Source organism: Ornithorhynchus anatinus, chromosome 2 (genome assembly GCF_004115215.2).
Source record: "Ornithorhynchus anatinus isolate Pmale09 chromosome 2, mOrnAna1.pri.v4, whole genome shotgun sequence".
Classification (NCBI taxonomy): domain Eukaryota; kingdom Metazoa; phylum Chordata; class Mammalia; order Monotremata; family Ornithorhynchidae; genus Ornithorhynchus; species Ornithorhynchus anatinus.
In genome coordinates, this window is record NC_041729.1 from 44,240,595 (window position 1) to 44,264,087 (window position 23,493).

At 49.8% G+C, this 23,493-nt stretch overlaps 1 protein-coding gene across 7 annotated transcripts in view; it reads right to left on the reverse strand.

The window, feature by feature from the left end:
- The window catches only part of LOC100080669 (transformation/transcription domain associated protein), a 161,312-nt gene extending 138,521 nt beyond the window's left edge, over window positions 1-22,791 (reverse strand). For 5 of the 7 annotated variants that reach the window (XM_029058772.1, XM_029058768.1, XM_029058771.1 and 2 more), the window contains exons 1-7: window positions 15,941-16,028; window positions 10,084-10,246; window positions 9,700-9,749; window positions 5,704-5,814; window positions 4,514-4,618; window positions 2,070-2,153; window positions 1,131-1,187 (exon numbers count right to left, since the gene is read on the reverse strand). In XM_029058772.1, coding sequence (XP_028914605.1) covers window positions 1,131-1,187; window positions 2,070-2,153; window positions 4,514-4,618; window positions 5,704-5,814; window positions 9,700-9,749; window positions 10,084-10,183 — 507 coding nt within the window. In that variant the 5' untranslated portion in view covers window positions 10,184-10,246; window positions 15,941-16,028. Of the gene's footprint in view, window positions 1-1,130; window positions 1,188-2,069; window positions 2,154-4,513; window positions 4,619-5,703; window positions 5,815-9,699; window positions 9,750-10,083; window positions 10,247-15,940; window positions 16,029-16,391; window positions 16,445-22,629 lie in introns of those variants that run through there. The other 2 variants (XM_029058767.2, XM_029058766.2) reach the window with 2 other exon arrangements.
- Window positions 22,792-23,493: the final 702 nt, after the last annotated feature.

A 23,493-nucleotide genomic window follows, 5' to 3' on the forward strand; every position in this document is an offset into this window, starting at 1 on the left:
GAGCCATGCATATATGTGCAAAACAAATTAGCTACTTAAATGCAATGGGTGAGACCTCTATATTGATGCAATGTGTTTATAATTGCATCATTTTGCACTACCTGCGATCAAATTCATCATTTTTCTGTCCTACCAGGGAAGTTTTTCCAACTGTATAAATTAGAACCTGATACACAAATGTAGACTTCATGTGAGAAGCACAAGCGCTTAGAAAAATCTAACCATTATTGATGCAGCTAACTCTTCAGCCTGCAATTACAGAAAACAAAATTGTATCCTAGCTCTCTTCCCTGATCCTACTGATTTTTTTTTCTAGTCTGTAAAGGAGAGTACTTAAATAGTACGAATATTTATATTTCACCATAGCAAGAGATTTATATGCCAAGATGATCTTAACATTAACAAAACAAAACTCTATACCATTAGAGTTCAAACTCTGCGTCGCTAATAATAATCAGCAAGATAAGGACGGGGTTCTGGTGTTATCACATAGCTCTCAATTTGATGTGTGCATGAGTACTTTTATAGCAGAAGATTAATTCAACTACTTTATCCTATGGTAAGAAAAGGTGTCATCATTTTCAAGATGGAGAAATGAACTTCATATTTTAATCATGTCTGAATTTTAAAAAGGAAAGGATTTAAGTAAGTGGGCACAGACCACACAAGTCAATGTAATGAACATGTCTTCACACCTAAAGTTAAAATCCAATTTTCAAGTCCACTCTCGTCCATTTGCAAGCTCTCTCTCGCGCTCGCTCCCTCTCCCCCAACTCCTTTTCTCCTTTCTTTCCTCTCTTTGCCAGACATGTCCTATCCCTTGCCAGCAGCAAGGGGGAATGGAAAGGGGCAGGGAGGAAAGAAAGAACTTTAACTGAGCATGTCCAAAGCATGCTGCTTTTCAGAGTCCTGGCCAAGGAAGGCTAGGGCAGCAGGTCCAGTAGGGAAGATGGGGAAGCCGGAGATGGAGTTAACACAAGCAGTGAATTTCTCTTTGGTCTCAGCTGGGACATACATGTGGCTGTGCGTATGTGAAGGAGGTAGCTTTCTCATTAGTAAGACATTTCCATTCTAAACATGCCAGAGCAAGAAATCATAAGGTTGGTTTTTAAAAGGATTTTAACACATACCACTACTTTTGGAAGCTCCTTGTAGATTTGTTTCACAAAGTCCATAAAGTGATGAATCTAAAAAGTAAGCACATCTATATTAAAAGGCTACACAACTTTAAAGAGGGTAATTCTTATAATCCCCTCTGAGGACACCAAATGGAAGGCAGCAAAACTCAGTCCAAGCACTCTAAAAGTCTGCGGTAGATCCTGGTTATAGTAATATTCAAGGGATCCAGGAAATGAATAGTATTATAACAAGATCTCCTAGGGCTACTGTTGGCATTCAGTTTCTCTCAAATGGAAGTGATTTCCTTCTCACTTCTCCAAGTTGAGTGGAAGTTGGAGGAAGGGGCAGAGAGATTGGCCCCACAAAATGTCTCCCTACCTCAAACTGATAACTCTCAACCAGAGATATGGCTATTACAGTAACAATTCTCCTGCTACCTTTCCTTTATTATCAAGGCCAGTTGGAGTTTTCTCCAACTCCATAGGATCTTCCTTTCCCAAGCTCTACACTTCCTCTGTGAAAGAGGAAGAATCAGGACAGCTCCTGGGTCAGAAATTAAGATCCTTTTTTCAATACTAGAATTGACAGGGGTCAAAGGAAGCCACATAAATCGAATAAAAATACACTGTATCCGATGGGGAACTTGTGGGATCAAGGAGTGAATAATATTACAGGAAAGTTACTGTCCTAGGCAGGCTCATTAAATCAGGTCAAATTGCTGAAAATAAAAATGATAAAACATCTAACAAATACAGCAAGCTTCTTAATTTTACCTACTTAAAGCAATATATATGGAACCATCTTCTAAACACTTGTTGACTATTTTTATACAAAGTTTTAATTTGAAAGTTCCAAATCTATAAAAAAATGTTTCCTTGGACAAAAGTATAAAAAGACTGCCTTCTCAATCTCAAATTGAATTGGGTCATTTATCATAAATAGTGACTTACTTCTTGAGTAATTGGTGGCCTAAATTGCTTGTGCAGTTCAATAATTATCCTCAGACAAATAAGTACATTTTCTTCATTTTCCGTCTAGAATCACAAAAAAAAATAGTTACAATACTGAGCCACAATTTTCCATAAAACTAATCTATCAGACTGCTTCCTACAAAATATTTCTCCAACAAAACCTTGCTTGACATATTGGAAATGAAAACCAATTTCACATCCAGAATTCTCACTGGCCTAAAGGATTTTTGAAGACAGAAATGACTGCAGTGTCAGACCCAATACATTCACACAAATCAAGACTAAACTAAAATTGGTAATGAGCATAAAACCGAAATGAGACCTAACATTCACCGGCAGAGATTGTCGGAGGAGGCTACATGACAGGCTGTACAAGGAACAGCCTTTATAGCAATGTGACAGTGTGGAAGAGATACCATTATGAGAACTCAAGACCCAATACACAGCAACAGTAGCGGCCTGGAGAGCAATCAAAGCCTCTGAAGGACTCTGTTGTTTTCTTTTGCCCCCTGCTCTGTTCTCCACTCTGCAGATCAAATTTTGGCTACCAAGAGTATTTCAGTAGATACACGTATGCATGGTGGCGAAGAGAGAGGTGGGAGGATGGGGCAGGAAGGGTAGGTGTAAGAGGAAAGGGAATCACAGTTTGAGTTAAACAGTGCTGAAAGTAAGCAGGAACCAGGCAAAATCTGACTCCGGTATAAGGAAATATTCCTATACTTCATTATTTCCCCTTTCTATAATGCACTTCCTTGTCTGTCTTGCCCTACAGAGTGCAAGCTCACAGTGGGCAGAGATCACATCAATCAATGGTATTTGTGCATAGCACTTTAGTATGCATTTGGGAGAGAATGATAATAATAATAATAGTGGCATTTGTTAAGCGCTTACTATGTACCAGGCACTGTATTAAGCACTGAGGTGGATATACGCAAATTGGGTTGGACACAGTCCCTGTCCCACATTGGGCTCACAGTCTTAATCCCCATTTTACAGCTGAGGTAATTGAGGCACTAAGAAGGCAAGTTACTTACTCAAGGTCACACAACAGACAACTGGAGGAGCTGGGATTAGAAAGTAGGTTCTTCTGACTCCCAAGCCCGTACTCTATCAACTAGCCCAAGGTGCCTCTCTACAATAGATTTGGGAGACATGTTCCCTACCCAATGCAAGTTCTGTTGCATTGTACTCTAAGTGCTCAAAAAATACCACTGATCGAGTGACTGAGTGAAAGCCCTAGAAAAGGAGTTCCAGCAGTGCAACCGGGGATGCCACACCCCCAAACCCAGCTATCTGCTCTCCTTGGCCACCAGCACCCTGCTCCTACCCTCTACCCCAGTCCAACTGAGGACCTAGCTGCTGCCTGCCCACCCCCCACACAATTCTGCATAAAGTTTACTCTGTTAAAGGGCCTACCACCGTATTGATTCTATCGTGAGCCCAGAATTATAGGGATACACTTTAGAAATGGATTGATTACCTATTATGTACATTATGTGCATCTCCATAATTTAATGTCTGTCTCCCCCTCTAAATGCTAAGCTCCTGGGGGCAGGGAATGTGCCTATCAACTCTGTTGTATTGTACTCTCCCAAGAGCCTTGTCCAGGACTCTGCCCACTGCAAGAACTCATACACTACTGACTGACTGAAAACTCACTGGCCAGTGCCTATGTGGCCCTCCTGCCCCAGCAAAGCCTCCACCACCTGGGAGGCTGGGGCTGCTGCTGTGCTGGTAAGAGTTTTTATTTTAGTTTATCTTTTACTTTCAACACTGGGTAAAAAGGGAGACTGAGGGGAAAAGGGAGGTGAGGGAAATTGCCAGCTGAAAACCTGAAACCACAAAATAGTTAATAAAAATAGACAGACAGCTCCTTCAGCAGGAAACTCTCCAAGAAAGGAGCCTACATTCTAAAAAGGATTTCAGGTTTCTAGTCATAGATTTACAGAGTTAGGCAGGGAGGGTGCCTCCACACTTCCACTTGTCATACAGGCCACGGAGGGGATTTAAAAAAAAAATTAGTGCCTTCACCCCAAGTGAGAACAGGCTGAGGTGAAAATCAAGATGGAAAGAAAAATGCAAACTAGCCTGCTCACCAGCTCTTCCCAAACTAAATAATAACTACACTGGCCAATCTCCCCCTCCCTACTCTCTCATCATAATGCTAAATGACTCTTTCTGCTTGGGCCCCCCCATTTCTATACTTCACAACATCTTTTGCCTTTCTGTTTCTCTCTCCTAATAAATCGTAGCAGTACGTTCTCAGTGTGTACTGCAAGGAGAGCACTGCGACAAAAAAAGTTTTCCACTGAGAATTAAAAACAGTCCTTGGCCCTCAAGGGGTTCAAGATCTAAGAATAGTAAAGACCAGAAAACTCCATCAGTAAAAGAAATAGCAGGTGGACTAAATTTTAAGAAGATACCTCTAGGAAGCGAAACATCACAGACAGAACGTTTTTTGTATGAGGACGAAGATGTTCGTTAGTTGGTATTCTATGGATTATTTCGAGAACTAGCTTCCGCAATTGCTGTTGGGAGAGGAAAAAAAGGAAATAATTAAAAAGGTAAAATGTAAACGTTTTCAAGAGTAAAGAAATCTAAGGGCTTACTCCATACTAGACACCCATCACAAATTTCTAAATAAAACGAAGCAACGGCAGTATAACTATACCACCCTCTTGACCTTAAAGAATGGTTTTACTTTAATATGACAGTATTGTTTTACTTGTACAGCAAGTAGGTTCTCCCTCAACATGTGCTTTCACTACACATGTTTAGCTAGAACTCTGTTGGGGAACTAGAAAAAGATCTTTTGAGAGACGAACCCTATTGGATATGGCAGGACTTGGAGTTGGAAGAAATGGTTGTGGGTATGCCCACAGTCAGAATGACTAAGTTCTGCAACAGAAGTTTTACTTAAAGTACATTTGGCAGGAACGGGATCACTATTTTATAAGAGAACTGGGTATGTGTAATGGCAAATCAGAATCTTCACTGCAGAAATGTTAACTCTCAAGTGTAGGTGAAGAGCAGATTAACTAGACTGCATCTTCTCTTTCTTTTCTCCCTCCACCCCTGCTTTCTTTGTAGTTAATTTTACCGCCCCTTATCTTCACTAGTAGAATCAGTAAAAGGTGATAATGGAATGGATGTTTAGGATGAGAATGCTGACACCAGAAACGGAAACTGGTCTTGAATGATCATCCTATAAGTACGTTTGTGGTCTCTTTCTGTTAGTGTACTCAAAGTGCAAAACTGTATTCACGAATCAGAAACCTATCTCATTTTAAGATTAACATTTAATCTATCCATATCTAAAGCATCCAGTGCTACTATTTAGGTCACAGAAAATTTGAAGCTTAAATGTTAGTTGTCAATATAATCACCCCTCTGCACATATTAATATACTTTGCTTCAAAGCAGAATACATTTTCTTTGAAACTTGAATCTAATCTAAAAACAAGTCAAATGCAAGATGGCTCATTCTCCACCAGACTCTTATTCCTCTATAAAATAAACCTTAGTCATTCAAAAGTGAAATAACCCAGAAAGTACAAGTCCCACTACATCTTTCCCCCTTTGAAGAGGATAAATGGAATTATAAATAGATTACCTGAGCTGGTTTCTCCTGCAGAAACTGAACTTCTCCATCTTGAAGAAATGTAAGAAACCGAGGGATGATATGTTCCAAGAAAGTAGAATACTGAGGTGATGATGTTACATTCTAATTGCACAAAAACAAAAACATGCTTTGAACTAAGTACTGTTATTTTTCTACTTGTTTTCATAATCCACATACTATAGGTACATCTGTGAAACCATATGCAAAGTGAGAGAGGATTCCTTCCCCCCCCCCACCTCACCCCCACAGAATGACAGTGAATGTCTAAATCCAAGAGAATCAAGATGAGGAGAAACTTTCTGCTCTCAGTTTGAGAACACAATTTTAGCATTCTTATTTTTCTGAACATATTTCTTAATATCCAAGATTAATGTATTACCACATAAATACTGAAGGTAAATGAAGAACTATTTACACACTAGTGGTAAACTACAAAATGAATCACAGAGAGCTCAATGATATTCACTGAGCACTTACTGTGTGCAGAGCACTGTAGTAAGCACTTGGGAGAATACAATACAACAGAGTTGGTAGCCACATTCCCTGCCTGCAATGAGATATCAGCTGTTAAGGATCCAAAGTAAACATCTCCAATCCTATTTCAAGTTATTCTTTGCCATGCTCTTCCTCAGCCATCAACAATAGTTTTACCTTATCAAACAGGAAGCAGTGTGGCCTAATGAAAACAGCATGGACCTGGAGGACAGGAAACCTGGGTTCTAATCCCAGCTCTGCCATTGGTCTGTGTGATCTTGGGCAAATCACTTGACTTCTCTATACCTCAGCTACCTTATCTGTAAAACAGAAATTACATCCTACTCCCTCCTGGACTGAAAGCCCCACGTAGGATAGGGACTGTATCCAATCTGATTATCTTGTATCCCTAGACTGTAAGCTCACTGTGGGCAGAGAATGTATCTGCTAACTCTGTGTACTGTACTCTCCCGAAGGCTCAGAAAAGTGTTCTGCTCATAGTAGGTGCTCAGTAAGTACCACTGACAAGGATTTAAAAACAACAAAAAAGTTGCACAGGGCAAACCAGAGCTCCCAAAGGAGTTGCAATAGCACCACAGTCACTGGCCACAGCCAGGACCAAGGGTTTCCCACACTGCTCTGGAGGCGCTCAATCAGCTCTCCCACTTCAACTTAACCTTACTGACCTCCTGCTGCAACCCTACCCAAACACTTGGCTCCCCTAACACCAACCTACTCACTATACTTCAACCTTACAGCCACCCCCTCACCCGTGCCTCTCTCTGGCCTGGAAATCCCTCCTCGTTCATACCTGATTGACCACCCTCCCCACTTTAAAGGTCACATTAAAGTCACATCTCTTCTCAGAGGCTTTCCCTGACTAAGCCCTCATTTCCTCTGTTCGCTCTCCCTCCTATTTGCCCTCCCTACTGGCTGCCTATGACTTCAGTCTATGCTCCTTAAGCACCTCATATGCACTCCATCCATGGTACTTATGTACCGATCTGTATGGTCTGCCATTCCCCTAGCTGTAATATATTTTAATGTTCATCTCCCCTTGTAGACTGTCTGCAGAGATTGTGTCTGCCAATTATTGTACTCTCCCAAATGTCCAGTACAATGCTTTGCACAAAGTAAGCGCTCAAATACCACTGACTGAGTCCCATGACACTTAGCCAGGCTGAGACAAATCCACCTGTTTGTGGCCCATTTAACATTCTGATTTAGGTGAAATCTGGCTTCTCTGTATCAGTAAAAGCCTACAATCTCCCTAACCTGAGGTAGTGCATTAACAGCACATTGGCAACATTTATTCATTCATATTTGAGCATTCGCTTTGTGCAAAGCTCTGTACTGAGCACTTGGGAGAGTACACTATAACAATAAACACATTCCCTGTCCACAACCAGAATCACCCACAAACACTCTCTGACCAAGCTCTCACCCTCTCCCAATGCCCGGGGGAACCCCCAGATATACCGAATCCTGCCTGTCTCCGACCCAGGCTCTGCGGGCTGTTCTTGCCAGCCAAGGAGAAGAGTGGTGAGTGGTAGAGTCAGGGTATGGGCTGGGGTTATTAGCCTCAGACTCCAGCATGGCCGCACCCAACCAGAAATGCCCATGCACATGGAGATTTAGTAGTTCAAATTCAGAAAGGAACTTCAGTCCATAAGGCATGACTAGTCAGTGAGGGAGACTAAACGTATCATGCTCTGATCCACGTGTAGGAAGATATGTACTCTAATTTCTAAAAATTATCATTGGTATTTATCAGCAACACAGAGCATCCTCTGAATAGTCCAAATAATCTACGTTCTTTAGAGGAATTCCTCATCTTGGCAAAGCTATTAAATCCCCTTTTCTAGCCCTTAAAAGAGGCTATTTTGATAAGCTCCAGGCCCTCAATACTAATTTCCAGCTTTCACGAACAATACGCTTGTTCTCGCCAATTATTCACAAGGATGAAGTCAGGAAGCTGGGTCCAAGACCATTTTCCTGCCCGTTCCTGAATCAGTTTCCCTTGCCCCCCGGGAAGTGGATGCCAAAGCTTCCTCACCTGCCCACCACCATCCTCACACACGCGCTGCTACCCGGCTCTCTCTCGCCTCTGTCCCCGTGCCCCAATTCAGGAAGTTGCCATGCTTCCCTGGACCAGTTCCCACTTTCCTCCGCAGCCCAGGCTGCAGCTCTACCGTCCTGGGGCTCTGGAGAGTTGCCACAGTGGTCAGGGGCCTGGGCTGACAGCAGCACCACCACTGCCACAGAAAACAAAACCGATCCCCTGAGCGAGTTGGGGTAACAAAGGAAGTGAGTAATCTGAGCATGTGGACGTGGCTCAGTTTTTTATGTATGCAGTTAAAGAGAGCGGGCCGGCACCCCAAATCCCAAATTTGCAGCTCAAACATCAGCTCTAGCTATTTCCGATGGTATTTGGTTAAGTGCTCACTATGTGACAAGCACTATTCAAAACGCTGGGGTAGATACAAGATAATCAGGTTGGACACAGCCATTTGACCATCACTTCCAATCCAGCTTGGCGGTACTGTACTTTTGTCTTCAGTCACGAAAGTGTGGGACATGGGAAGCAGGCCAGGGAGGCAGAGGACCTGGGTTCTAACCATGGCTCTGCCACTTGCCTCCAGTGTGATCTTGGGCAAATTGGTTAATTTCTTTGTGCCTCAGTAACTTCATCTGCAAAATGGGGATTAAATCCTCCTCTGTAACCAATTTAGACTGTGAGGCCCATGTGGGACAGGGACTGTGTCTTACCTGATTATCTTGTAACTAGACTGGTGCTTAATACAGTGCCTGACGCTGTTAACAAGTACCTTTAAGTCTGACAGAGTGGATATCTTCAATTTTATGAGGACAGTTCATGGTTTCAGGGACATCCCCTCAATTAACACACCGTATTAAATTGTTCCATCACAAACCAAAATGTTAATGGCAGTAACTTCCTAGCCATTCCTCTGGAGTTGAGCTGGTGGTTTTCTGGACAGTTCTAGTCCTGGCTGCTCAGAATTTTTTTCATTACAGAGATTTCTATTTTACAGTTTTGTAAAGGAAAGACACTTCCTTACTAGAGGAAAAGTCACATCTTCTAATTATTTGATCAGTAAATCTGACTCCATAAAGGGAAAGCAATTCTCCCAAGATCTCCTGGTCTTCAAATGAATTCTAATAATGTATGACCCAAGTATTTGCCCATAGGTGTTATTTTCCAAATTCAAGATCAGCATGTTTTTGTGACTGTACATAGGAACAGTCAAAGTCACAAGTAACTGCCATCTGAGCAAAGCTCTGAACTTTAAGTGTGCATCCTGTTTGTTGTCATCTGCAATAATGTTCTATAAGCAGTTGGAATAAAATCCTGGAAACAAAGACAGTGAGTAACATTTTTGCAAATGCTAGTTTAGAAGGAAATTAAATAGCAAACTAAAAACTCAGAGACCACCATTACATATGGGCACCACCATGGCGACTGGCTTCAAAAGTTGAAAGTTTAAAACGTACCTCAAAATTTTCACTAACTTCTTGCATCATTTTCAATTTGGTTTCATCCGCTATAAAAGAATGCAATTATTGAAGAATGATTTTAAGAACTTAATGCTTGCATTTAAATTTTAAAAAGAGACACAGAAGCCATCAGATCTTATCAGTTTGAATATCATAGCCCTAGATAAAAGGTACTTGAGTCCCTAGCTCCACTCAAATACATGCATGTCTTCAGTGAGCACACGCACACACAAACGCACACACTCACACAAAAACACACCTTTTATACCTTTGTAGGGCTCCAACAGATAATGCTCATCATGTTGCTTCTCCACAATCAAGACCAAATGAAAACCAACGTATCACCATGCCCTCTCCTAAGTAACAGAAAACTCAACTTACGTGTATTTACATCCGTCAGAGCAGCTACAAACTGAAGGTACTTTTTCATCAACGTGGTTTGGTCAACCACCGTGGCCCCTTGGGTTGCCACAAACGCCATTTTTCTTTCGAGTTAGTTTCTTTCTCTTAAGAGAACAGAGTCGGGGCCATGAGAATACTTAACCTAAGGAAAAGGTAGACTGTTAGCAAAGGCTGTGTCTGAGCAACTGTGAGTCTGAGAAACATATTCCCTCACCAATGCCCCTACTCGCAGAGATGCCACCAAGGAGGAAGGGGGGTTGTCTGGAGGGGTGACTTTTCTTCCTCCTCACCTGAGCCCCCTTTCCCTTGGCTATCACTCAGAAGGGGACTAATTCTCCTAGCCCCTTTTTCAGTGAGCTCTGGGCAGAGGCCTCACTTGCCAAGGCCGACCTGTCTTCGGGCTTCAAAAACAGCTGCCAACAGTGATGCTGTGCCTACGAGCGTATAGGGAGAATCCGAGGCACACTGCAGCCATGAAAATACAGTGGCACCACTGTTCAGGTGAGCACTGTTCAGGCAGCGATGGTTAAGGGGGGGGGGGGGGTCAAGGTTTGCCCTGCTTCCATTGGGACACTGTTCTACAGTTGGTTTTTGAGTAATAATAATTAATAGTTATGGTATTTGTTAAGGGCTTACTATGTACCAGGCACTGTACTAAGTGCTGGGGTGGATGTAGCCAAATCGGGTTGGACGCAGTCCCTGTCTCTCATGGGGCTCACAGTCTTAATCTCCATTTTACAGATGAGATAGCTGGGGCACAGAAGTTACGTTACTTGCCCAAGGTCACACAGCAGACACGTGACAGAGCAGGGATTAGGACCCTGACCTTCCGACTCCCAGGCCCGGGGTCTATCCAATATGCCATGCTGTTTCTACTACGCCATACTGCTTAGCGGTTGTGATTAGGGCCCAGCCGCCCGCCCCCTCACCCAGTATTGCCCGTCCCAATGCCATGGAATGGGAGACAGCTGGTAAGGAAAATGGGGTCCAGCCTGAGGCCACGGAGTGAGACCCTAACAGCAGTGGACACCACCGTGGCCTCATCCATTTTGGAAAGCCATCACTGAGTATGACATTCAGGTTGGCTTCTTAAAGTTGGGTGGGGTGGGAGACTTCTTTTCCACTTCACTGCAAAAAGCAAGAGGAAAGCAAAAGACACCTCAAAGCACAGCACCAATAAATACCCAGTTGTCCTTTGCACAGTTAGACAACCTGGAGCCAGAAAAGAGCAGGATCAACAGAGCCAGGGATATGCTGCCAAGAGCGGCCTTTTCAGGGGCAGAATACCATCACAGGACTTGAAGGCCTGACCTCAGCAATTATCTGGCTAATGGGTACCACCTCTCCAAAACAGGGAGCATCCTCACCCTATCTGGATGAGTCATCCTTTTATCAGGCTGCCTTTACCTGGGTTCTAATTCCGGTTCTGCCACTTGCCTGCCGTGTAACCTTGGGCAATCACTTGACTTCCCTGTGCCTCAGTTTCCTCATCCATAAAATGGGGACCACATACCTGATCTCTTTCCCTTCGACTGTGAGCCCCATGTGGGTCAGGGACTGGGTCTGACCTGATTATCTTCTATTTAACCCAGTGCTTAGTACAGTGCTTGGGACATTATAAACACTTAAATATTATTATCATCAGGTTGTAGAGCCTCACCCAGGGCAGTGTGATAAACCCCACCCCCAGCCAGTCCAAATGCTACACACGGCTTGCTATGGGTAACTGGGTAATCAATCCTCATCACTTTACAGAGCCCCAGTCAGAGGGGGCACACCGTGGAAGTAAGCAGAGCAGAAAAGGCTTAAAACCCATACGCTGCACTATACTAGCTTGGAAAAGTGGGGGAATCACGATTTCCCCAAAAACCTGTTTTAGGATAGGGACAGTGAAAGGAAAAATATAAAGAGAGGCGGCTTACTGCCCGCCTGAGGCCTGGATCTAGTTAGTACACTATTGCTAAGGAAGACTCACTTCCATTGTATAAAACAGTGGAGATTGCAAGAAGTTGGATAATCAAGGCTCCAGCTGCTGTGAGTGAAAGAATGAGCAAAGGAAAGAATCGAGTGAAGATACTGGGATTGAAACATGCATCAGAGCAGTGAGAACTTCACACTTTACTCTGTCTTAGCCAAGGGTTATTTGGCAGAGGAACCCCAGTTTCCTAGATAGCACCCCCTTTCCTTTTTCTAAACCAGGGTCATGAAGCAACATGGAGGCAAAAATAATAATAGTAGTAATAATAATAGTAATAATGGTACAGTCTAAGTACTGGAGTAGATTCAAGCTTATCAGTTTGGACACAGTTCCTGTCCAACATGGGGCTCACAGTCTAGGTAGGAGGGAGTAGGATTTAATCTCCATTGTGTAGATGGGGAAACTGAGGCACAGAGAAGTGACTTGCCCATGCAGCAGATAAGCGGCAGAGACAGGAAGAGAACCCCGTCTCTGACCCATAGGCCCACACTCTTTCCACTAGGTCATGCTGCTTCCCAAAAAAGTTAGATGCTGTCTGCGGATTGCAATATTAAACCCCAAATCCAGCTTTGTTTGAACAGATTTATTCATTTCAAGCAACTCAACAGGTTTTTCTTTGATTCAAAAGAAATCAAAGCATGGTACCTGCTAATAATCTACATGCTCTGAGTTGGAGAGTATTACCATTTTCCAATCGGTGTTTAACAATTCTGCTACCTTCTAAACATTTGCTAGTGTATTTTTTCCTATTGTAATTTATCGCTTTCTCCTTTAACTTACAAACATCCATTCCAATGATGAATGAGTAGAGATGACTTCCTGTTTGATCAATGTAAAAATCATGCACAAAGGCTAGAGGCTTTGTCCACCTGAATTTTTTTTTTTAATTGTAATTTACCAAATAAGCTTTTTAGTATCAACTTTCAGGTTTCATTTTCCTTTCAGCAAGCTCTAAATAAATGAACATCCACTCTTCTGTTCACTCCTGATTATACAGCTACCACATTACTGACATGCGATACATATTAAGAATTTGCTTTCAAGTGCCTCAATATGTTCTACAGAGTACAAAAAAACTACAAAGCAATAAACTGGGAAATAAAAAACTTTCTGAAACGACACTCATTCTTCCCCCCTTTCAAGCTCAATATGCCTCTCACATCTGATGTTTCTCTCCTCGCTACCCCGACAATCTTCTGTTCAAAGATGCCTACTGATTAAACGGCATATCCCAAAAGTGTCCCTTGTTGAAGAGGCATACTGTGACCACAAAATAAAAGTCACGCACTTTTTCTTGCCCCTTGCTTTTTAGGAAAGCCACTAAGGGTGCTGTCCAAAGTTAGCACTCTGGCTACTTCGGCAAGGGACCACACCCGGGACCGCCTGTGTTTCCTAGGACTTCATTTTAAAGTTGAGAGAAGAGGTACAGGTATGGCCTGCTGCGGGACAGCCGAAAGGACAAGTGCTTGAATTATGCTTTCAGCCACTCACACTCTTTCACGCTGTGCCCGCTGGTATGCATTGTGACATCGCTGACAGGGAGAATGGGTACAGCCTGGGGTCACTGGGCATAATATCATTGAAGCCACAACAGCAGCAGGCACCACTGTGACCTCACCCATTCCCAAAGTCACTGTCAAGTATGACAGTCACAATGCCTTAGTAAGGGGGGGTAGAGGGAGAGGGTGTCAAGTATGACAATCAGAATGCCTTATTAAGGGGCGGGGGGGGGAGTGTTTCAAGGCCTAGTTAAAATCCCTGGGGGAGTAAAATACAACAGAGTTGGCAGGCATGTTCCCTGCTCACAAGGGGCTTTCAGTCTAGAGAGTCAGACAGGAAACTGGGAATAATAATAAAGCTGGTATTTTTTAAGCGCTTTCTATGTGCCAGGCACTGTTCTAAGCCCTGGGGTGGATACATGTAAATCAGGTTGGATGCAGTCCCTGTCCCTTGTGGGGCTCCCGGGCTCAGTCCCCATTTTGCAGATGAGGTAAGTGAGGCCCAGAGAAGTGAAGTGACTGGCTCCAAGTCACGCAACAGACAAGTGGCAGAGTCATTATTAGAACTCATTACCTTCTGACTCCCAGGCCTGGGATCTATCCACTATACCTTGAATCATGCTTCCCCAGGAGGCCCCCGATTTTCTGGACCAGAACTGCAGAATGATAAATACAAGCAAGGTGGTTCACCGAGCTGACTGCCTGGAAGAGAAGCAGCGTGGCTCAGTGGAAAGAGCACGGGCTTGGGAGTCAGAGTTCATGGGTTCCAATTCCGGCTCCGCCGCTTGTCAGCTGGGTGACTTGGGGCAAGTCACTTCACTTCTCTGTGCCTCAGTGACCTCATCTGTAAAATGGGGATTAAGACTGGGAGCCCCATGTGGGACAACCTGATCACCTTGTATCCTCTCCAGCGCTTAGAACAGTTCTTTTCACACAGTAAGCGCTTAACAAATGCCATCATTATTATTATCTAGGTTAAACTTGCTTGTAAACTTGCCTGGATCTTTAACACCTCAAGGACGGGCACTTAGTGACTACCAAGTGACCACTGGATATGGGCTTTATGGGCCTCAAGTGCTTCATTAAGCTACCGCCTGCATTAGCTCTGCTATGGTCAACTCCAGTAGTTATTTAAAAGGCCCAAGACTTTCATGGAGAGCAGAGGCTGCGGGGATAAAGCTGGGGGCAGTGGGGCCTGTGGCAGTGAGCTCACTGTGGGCAGGGAATGTGTCTGTTTGTTGTTATACTGTACTCTCCCAAGCGCTTAGTAAAGTGCTTTGCACACAGTAAGCGCTCAATCGATACAACTGAATCTCTCGGTATGAAAAAGCAGGCCAACCTCCTCGTTGTTGGCCAGGTCGCCCGACCATCCCACAGATAGTATATGTTCCCAGAAACCTGCTCCCTTTGATGCTGACTTGAGGGCACTGGATCTACCCCAAAGTTTAGGGCACAGTAAGCGCTCAGCACCTATTATTCATTCGTTCATTCAATCGTAATTATTGAGTGCTTACTACGTGCAGAAGACTATACTAAGCACTTGGGAAAGTACAATACAGCCATAAGGACAGACATTCCCGCCCCGCAACAAGCTCACAGTCTGGGGGGTGTGGAGGGGGGAGACAGACATCGGTACAAAGCAACTGACATCAACACAAAGAAATAGAATTACAGATATGTACATAAGTGCTGTGGGGCGGAGTAAGAGCAAAGGGAGCAAGTGAGGTGCCGCAGAAGGGAGTGGGAGATGAGGAAAAGTGGGGCTTAGTCTGGGAAGGCCTCTTGGATGAGGTGTCCCTTCGCTAAGGCTCTGAAGGGCGGAAAGCATTACTACTGCTAAGCAGCATGACTTAGTGGAAAGAGCCCGGGCTTGGAAGTCAGAGGTTCTAATCCCAGCTCCGCCACTTGTCTACGGTATGACATCGGGCAAGTCGCTTAACTTCTCTGGGCCTTAGTACCCTCATCTGTGAAAGGGGAATAAAGACTGCAAGCCCCACGTGGGACAACCTGATTAGGCTGTACGTACCCCAGTGCTTAGAACAGTGCTGGGCACACAGTAAGCATGTAAGAAATACCATCATTATTCTTAAATACCAACAGCATCATCGCGCGGGCTGCTGCGGTGGCGCCGCCGCGAGGGGGCGCTGTGGCTGGAGGGGGGCGCTGTGGCCGCCGCGGGGGGGGGGGGGCGCGGTGGCCGCCGCGAGGGGGCGCTGCGGCTGGAGAGGGGCGCTGTGGCCGCCGCGAGGGGGGGCGCTGTGGCCGCCGCGAGGGGGCGTTGTGGTCGCCGCGAGGGGGCGCTGTGGCCTTCGCCGCCGCTAGGGGGCGCTGTGACGGCCGCCGCCGCCGCCTCCCCTACCTGGTCGGTGTGGCCGGGCCGGCGGACCCCAAAGCGGCGGGATGGCGGAGGGGGTGGGGAGCGGCCGCCGGCCGCCCCGAGCCCCCGAACCCCCCGAACCCCGTCCGGCCTCCGGCCTCCCCGGTCCTCCCGGGCCGCGCTTCCCTCCTCCTCCTTTGTTGCCGCCGTCCGAGGGCCGTTGGCGCAGCCCGGGTTCCGCGCTACGGCGTCCGCCGAGGGACAACTCTAAAGCCGCCTTCGCTTTTCCGCCCGGGGAAGCGATGGGGGCGGGGGAGGGAGATCGGGTTGGTGGGGGGGGGGGAGGAAGGGAAATCTTGTCCCGCCCGCCGCCTCTGCCTTCTTTGCTCCTCCCGACCGCAGGCCTCCGCTTTCCCACGCGCGGGGAGGGGGTTGGGGGGGCTCTGGGGGACCCCTCTGCCCTTCCCCCTCCCCCCTTCCCCTCCCCCCCTACCTGCCAAGGGGCCGCCGCCGCCGCCCCCGCCGATCCCCCGACCCCCGGAGCAGCAGGAGCGGCAGGACTGGCAGGACTGGCGGCCCTGGCGGCAGCGGCGGGAGCGGGAGGCCCCATGGCTCCGGGACCCAAGCTGCCGCCCGCCCCCGTCCCCGCCCCCGCTTAAAGCGGCAGCGCCCACCAGACCCCCCAATTCGGCCCCAGCCCCCGCGCATCACCAGCCCCCAGCATCAGCCCCCCACCCAGCCCCAGCTCCGGCCCCCAGCCCCCGCCCCAACTCAACCCCAACCCATCACCAGCCCCAATTCAGCCCCAGCCCCCAGCCCCCGTCCCAACTCATCCCCGCCCCAGCCCCATCCCATCACCAGCCCCAACTCAACCCCCAGCCCAGCCCCTGCGCCATCCCCCGCCCCAGCCCCAACCCATCACCAGCCCCCAGCCCCCGCCCCAACTCATCCCCGTCCCATCACCAGCCCCAACTCAACCCCCAGCCCAGCCCCAGCCCCAGCCCCAACTCATCCCCACCCCAGCCCCAGCCCCAACCCATCACCAGCCCCCAGCCCCCGCCCCAACTCATCCCCGTCCCATCACCAGCCCCAACTCAACCCCCAGCCCAGCCCCTGCGCCATCCCCAGCCCCAGCCCCAACTCATCCCCACCCCAGCCCCAGCCCCAACCCATCACCAGCCCCCAGCCCCCGCCCCAACTCATCCCCGTCCCATCACCAGCCCCAACTCAACCCCCAGCCCAGCCCCTGCGCCATCCCCAGCCCCAGCCCCAACTCATCCCCACCCCAGCCCCAGCCCCAACCCATCACCAGCCCCCAGCCCCCGCCCCAACTCAACCCCAACCCATCACCAGCCCCAATTCAGCCCCAGCCCCCAGCCCCCGTCCCAACTCATCCCCGCCCCAGCCCCATCCCATCACCAGCCCCAACTCAACCCCCAGCCCAGCCCCTGCGCCATCCCCCGCCCCAGCCCCAACCCATCACCAGCCCCCAGCCCCCGCCCCAACTCATCCCCGTCCCATCACCAGCCCCAACTCAACCCCCAGCCCAGCCCCAGCCCCAGCCCCAACTCATCCCCACCCCAGCCCCAGCCCCAACCCATCACCAGCCCCCAGCCCCCGCCCCAACTCATCCCCGTCCCATCACCAGCCCCAACTCAACCCCCAGCCCAGCCCCTGCGCCATCCCCCGCCCCAGCCCCAACTCATCCCCACCCCAGCCCCAGCCCCAACCCATCACCAGCCCCCAGCCCCCGCCCCAACTCATCCCCGTCCCATCACCAGCCCCAACTCAACCCCCAGCCCAGCCCCTGCGCCATCCCCAGCCCCAGCCCCAACTCATCCCCACCCCAGCCCCAGCCCCAACCCATCACCAGCCCCCAGCCCCCGCCCCAACTCAACCCCAACCCATCACCAGCCCCAATTCAGCCCCAGCCCCCAGCCCCCGTCCCAACTCATCCCCGCCCCAGCCCCATCCCATCACCAGCCCCAACTCAACCCCCAGCCCAGCCCCTGCGCCATCCCCCGCCCCAGCCCCAACCCATCACCAGCCCCCAGCCCCGCCCCAACTCATCCCCGTCCCATCACCAGCCCCAACTCAACCCCCAGCCCAGCCCCAGCCCCAGCCCCAACTCATCCCCACCCCAGCCCCAGCCCCAACCCATCACCAGCCCCCAGCCCCCGCCCCAACTCATCCCCGTCCCATCACCAGCCCCAACTCAACCCCCAGCCCAGCCCCTGCGCCATCCCCAGCCCCAGCCCCAACTCATCCCCACCCCAGCCCCAGCCCCAACCCATCACCAGCCCCCAGCCCCCGCCCCAACTCATCCCCAACCCATCACCAGCCCCAACTCAACCCCCAGCCCAGCCCCTGCGCCATCCCCAGCCCCAGCCCCAACTCATCCCCACCCCAGCCCCAGCCCCAACCCATCACCAGCCCCCAGCCCCCGCCCCAACTCATCCCCGTCCCATCACCAGCCCCAACTCAACCCCCAGCCCAGCCCCTGCGCCATCCCCAGCCCCAGCCCCAACTCATCCCCACCCCAGCCCCAGCCCCAACCCATCACCAGCCCCCAGCCCCCGCCCCAACTCATCCCCGTCCCATCACCAGCCCCAACTCAACCCCCAGCCCAGCCCCTGCGCCATCCCCAGCCCCAGCCCCAACTCATCCCCACCCCAGCCCCAGCCCCAACCCATCACCAGCCCCCAGCCCCCGCCCCAACTCAACCCCAACCCATCACCAGCCCCAATTCAGCCCCAGCCCCCAGCCCCCGTCCCAACTCATCCCCGCCCCAGCCCCATCCCATCACCAGCCCCAACTCAACCCCCAGCCCAGCCCCTGCGCCATCCCCCGCCCCAGCCCCAACCCATCACCAGCCCCCAGCCCCCGCCCCAACTCATCCCCGTCCCATCACCAGCCCCAACTCAACCCCCAGCCCAGCCCCTGCGCCGTCCCCAGCACCAGCCCCAACTCAGCCCCAGCCCCAGCCCTCAACCCATCCCCAGCCCCAACTCATCCCCAGCCCCCGCCCCAACTCATCCCGGTCCTATCACCATCCCCAACTCAGCCCCCAGCCCAGCACCAGCCCCAATTCAGCCCCAGCCCCACCCCCACCCATCACCAGCCCCCAGCCCCCACCCCAACTCATCCCCATCCCAGCACCAGCCCCAAGTCAGCCCCAGCCCCAGCCCAGCCCCAGCTCCAACCCATCACCAGCCCCCGCCCCAGGCCCACCTCCAGCCCCAACCCATCACCGGGCCCCACCTCAGCACCAGCCCCAGGCCCAACTCCAGCCCCAACCCATCACCGGGCCCCAACTCAGCCCCAGCCCCAGCCCTAACCCATCACCAGCCCCCAGCCCAGCCCCTGCCCCACCTCAGCACCAGCCCCAGCCCCAACTCATCCACAGCCCCCGCCCCACCTCAGTACCAGCCCCAGGCCCAACTCCAGCCCCAACCCATCATCAGCCCCAGCCCCAGCCCCAGCCCAGCCCCAGCTCCAACCTACCACCAGCCCCAATTCAGCCCCAGCCCCCAACCCATCCCGGCCCCAACTCATCCCCAGCCCCCGCCCCACCTCAGCACCAGCCCCAGGCCCAACTCCAGCCCCAACCCATCACCAGCCCCAACTCAGCCCCAGCCCCAGCCCAGTCCCAACTTCAACCCACCACCAGCCCCCAACCCATCCCCAGCCCCCACCCAGCACCAGCCCCCAACCCATCACCGGCCCCAACTCATCCCCAGCCCCCGCCCCAGGCCCAACTCCAGCCCCATCCCATCACCAGCCCCAGCCCTAACCCATCACCAGCCCCCAGCCCAGCCCCCGCCCCACCTCAGCACCAGCCCCCACCCCACCTCAGCACCAGCCCCAACTCATCCCCAGCCCCCGCCCCACCTCAGCGCCAGCCCCAGGCCCAACTCATCCCCAGCCCAGCCCCCAACCCAACTCCAGCCCCAGCCCCAAATCATCACCAGCCCCAACCCATCACTGGCCCAGCCCCAGCCCTAACCCCAACCCAACTCCATTCCCAGCCCCAGCTCCCAGCCCCAACCCCAGCCCCAGCCCCGACGGGACCTGCTGCAAGGGACAGGGGAAATAAAAGAAAGAAAGGGGGAAACCCAAGGGGGCCCCGGGCCCGGGGCTGACTGTCGGCCCCTCGGGTGCCATCCGTGCGGATCAGAAACACGGCCCCACCAACACTCACTCACTCACTCGTTCATTCAAGCCTATTTACCGAGCGCTTACTGTGTGCAGGGCACCGTACTAGGCCCTCGGAAAGAACAGTTCGGCAACAGAGAGACACAATCCCCACCCAAAAACGGGCTCGTTCATTCGTATTTATTGCGCGTTCAATGTGCGCGGAGCGCTGGACTAAGTGCTTGGGGGAGCATCCTACAACCCGAAAGGTACACATTCCACGCCCCCGTCTCCTGGACCAGGCAATGGGAAATCGAGAAGCTGCAGTGTCAGCAGCGTGGCTTATTGAAAAGAGCACAGACTTAAGAGTCAAAGGTCTTGGGTTCTAATCCTGCCTCGGCCACTTGTCTGCTGTGTGACTTTGGGCAAGTCACTTCACTTCTCCTGGCCTCAGTTCCCTCATCTGTAAAATGGGAATTGTCTATGAGCCCCACGTGGGACAACCCGATTACCTTGTATCTTAGCAAGCACCAACATTAATATTCAGTAGTATTTATTGAGCGCTTACTAGGTGCCGAGCACTGTACTAAGCGCTTGGAATGTGCAATTCAGCAAGAGATAGAGGCAATCCCTGCCCATTGACGGGCTTTTAGCTGTTACGATTAGCTTGTATCTACCACAGAGCTTGGCACGTAGTAAGCACTTAACAAATACCATCATTATTATTCTTGTTATTATCAGCGTGGCTTAGTGCATGGCATAGATAGAGCACAGGGCTGGGAGTCGGAAAGTCATGAGTTCTAATCCTGGATCCACCATTTGTCTGCTATGTGACCCTGGGGAAATCGCTTTGCTTTTCTGTGCCTCAGTCACCTCATCTGTAAAATGGGGATTGAAACTGTGAGCCCCTCTTGAGCTCTGTCCAACTTGATCTGGTTGTATCCACCCCAGCACTTAGTACAGTGCCCGGAGCACAGTAAGCGCTTAAGAAATATCATCATCATTATTATTAGTGGAAAGGGCACAGGCTTGGGAATCAGAGGATTTGGGTTATCCCGGCTCCACACTGGTCTGCTTTGCGACCTTGGGCAAGCCATTCACAACTTCTCTGTGCCTCAGTGACCTCATCTGTAAAATGGGAATAAAGACTGAGCCCCACGTGGGAGAACCTGATCACCTCACATCTACCCCAGAGCTTAGAACAGTGCTTGGCACATAGTAAGCACCTGGCAAATACCATAATTATTAGTATTATTTTCAGAAGAGCCTGAGAAAGGTCCACCCGTCCATCCCAGCACCTATAGAATATCATAATTACCCATTATTATTCAAGAGGCATTTTCCCACAGCCCTCCAGCACTAAAGCCTTTCCACAGCCTTGGGAGGCCTTACTGTTTTTAAGTGCTTTCAGAGAGAGGTTAAGAGTGTCCATTCCTTCCTCCATCAAAACTTCAGTTTCTAATAGAGTATGCATTTCCTCCCTCAGGTTGGTCATGGGTCGTTCCGCTGTCCTCTACCTCTAAAGGAAATTAAAAGAGGTGAAGATTCTGGATAATCACGCTCTTCAAAATCTCGATTACACCAAATTTCTCATTTTGATCCAACTTCAGCCCCGGGATTATGCGACCGGGGGTTATGTTTAACTGGGGCTTTAATTTACCTTGTCCTGCGGCTGCTGTTGTGTTCTGCTAGAATCCCAGCCTCGATTTTAGCCACCGTGGTGGACACGGAACTTATAACAGTTCTACCCCTTGCTAGGTGGCAGGAGCAGGAACCCGAATTTGTGTCTCTCTCACTGACGGCCGAATGGATGTTCCCAGTAGCTGTGAGCTAATTCTCTCTGGGATATCGCTGGTCAACATTGATTGATCAGGCCATCGTGCTAGCCACAGATGGGTACTGCATGGAAAAAAAGAAAAAGAGCCACTGCATGCATTTTGGAGTTTGCTGCATCCTTGTAAATTGCACCCACCACCCCAGCAGGAATACGATTGGTAGAAACAAGTGAGTCCGAGCTGCAAGTCTAAGTCCAACTCCCTCTAGACTGTAAGATCGTTGTAGGCAAGGAGCATGTCTACCAACTAGGTTGTACTGTTTCAAGGACAAAGTAAGCGCTCAATAAATACGACTGACCGAAGTAACACTGTGCAAACCACCAGTTCTGTAATCAATTCCTTCATCCAGTCTCAAAACCGAATCCCTTCTGTCATCCTTGACTAGAGACTCCATCATCACTCGCCATCCCAGAAAAAAACAGAATCCTATTGACCAGGCCGATCCCTATCTCACTGCTTTCATTTTAAGTCACCTTTGGCTAAGAGAACGGCGTCCACCCAATTAGGGGCTGTGAGATTGGCAAAAAAAGTAAGGATAAACACTCTCCACTGTACAGGTGAAATAAACGAAACGGAAAATCTACAACGTCCTCATTTACTGATAAAGACATGAAAAATATCTCTGACCCAAAAGCTTGGGGCCTAAAATAAATTAAGCAGGACCACCAGGAATAAACCTAACGTTTGCCCCCTATCTTTTCCTTTGCCGAAGGAGAGAGGGGAGAGTGAGGAAAGCTCTCGGCTCCGGGAAGCTCCAGTTACCTTCGCTCTTTAAATAACGCCGGGGCGGAACCGACGCGCTCGTTACTCGGTGCTTGTGGAGATGACGAGGACATCTAAGGCCGTCATCCGATGTAGGGTTTGGTAACTACTTGCGAGTTTCACTGCCTTAAATAGTTTGCTCAGACCCTAAGAAGATGTCGGTCCCAATAATTAACAGTCACCGTAGTATCCGTTAAGTGCATACTCTGTGCCGAGCACTCTACTGAGCGCTAGGGTGGATACAAGATGGGACACAGTCCCTGTCTCTCAAGGAGCTCACGGTCTAAGTGGGAGGGAGAACAGGTATCGAATCCCCACGATACAGATGAGGAAACTGAGGCAGAGGGAAGTTAAGTGACTCGTCCCGGGACACACAGCAGAGTGGGGATTAGAACCCGGGTCTCCGGACTCCTAAACCCGTGCTCTTTCCTCCGGGCCGAATTGTCCGTTCCAAGCGCTTAGTACGGTGCTCCGCACATAGTAAGCGCTCAAGAAATACTACTGAATGAATGGGCCACACATCTTCTTCTTCAGAGGCGAAAGACAAAAAACGCCAGGAGGGAATAGATGCCGCCATCAGCAAACGAGCCTTGCACGAGGGACCGTTTTGGGGAGTGCAAGGAGGGGTCGGGACTGTGGATCCCGCATCGATCTTTTCAGCCTCTGGTGATGTCATCTTGGAATACGAAAGGCAACTTCGAACGCAGAGTCATTAAAAAAATAAAGAAAAAGGTTGGACAACGTCCCTCGTAGGTTTATATTAGGAAAGCAGGAAGAACGTGGCTCCCGCTCCTTTGGAGACTTTTTTCTCTGCAGCTCTTTCTCCCCCCGCGGACCCCACCCTCGAGGATGATGTCAGGAAAA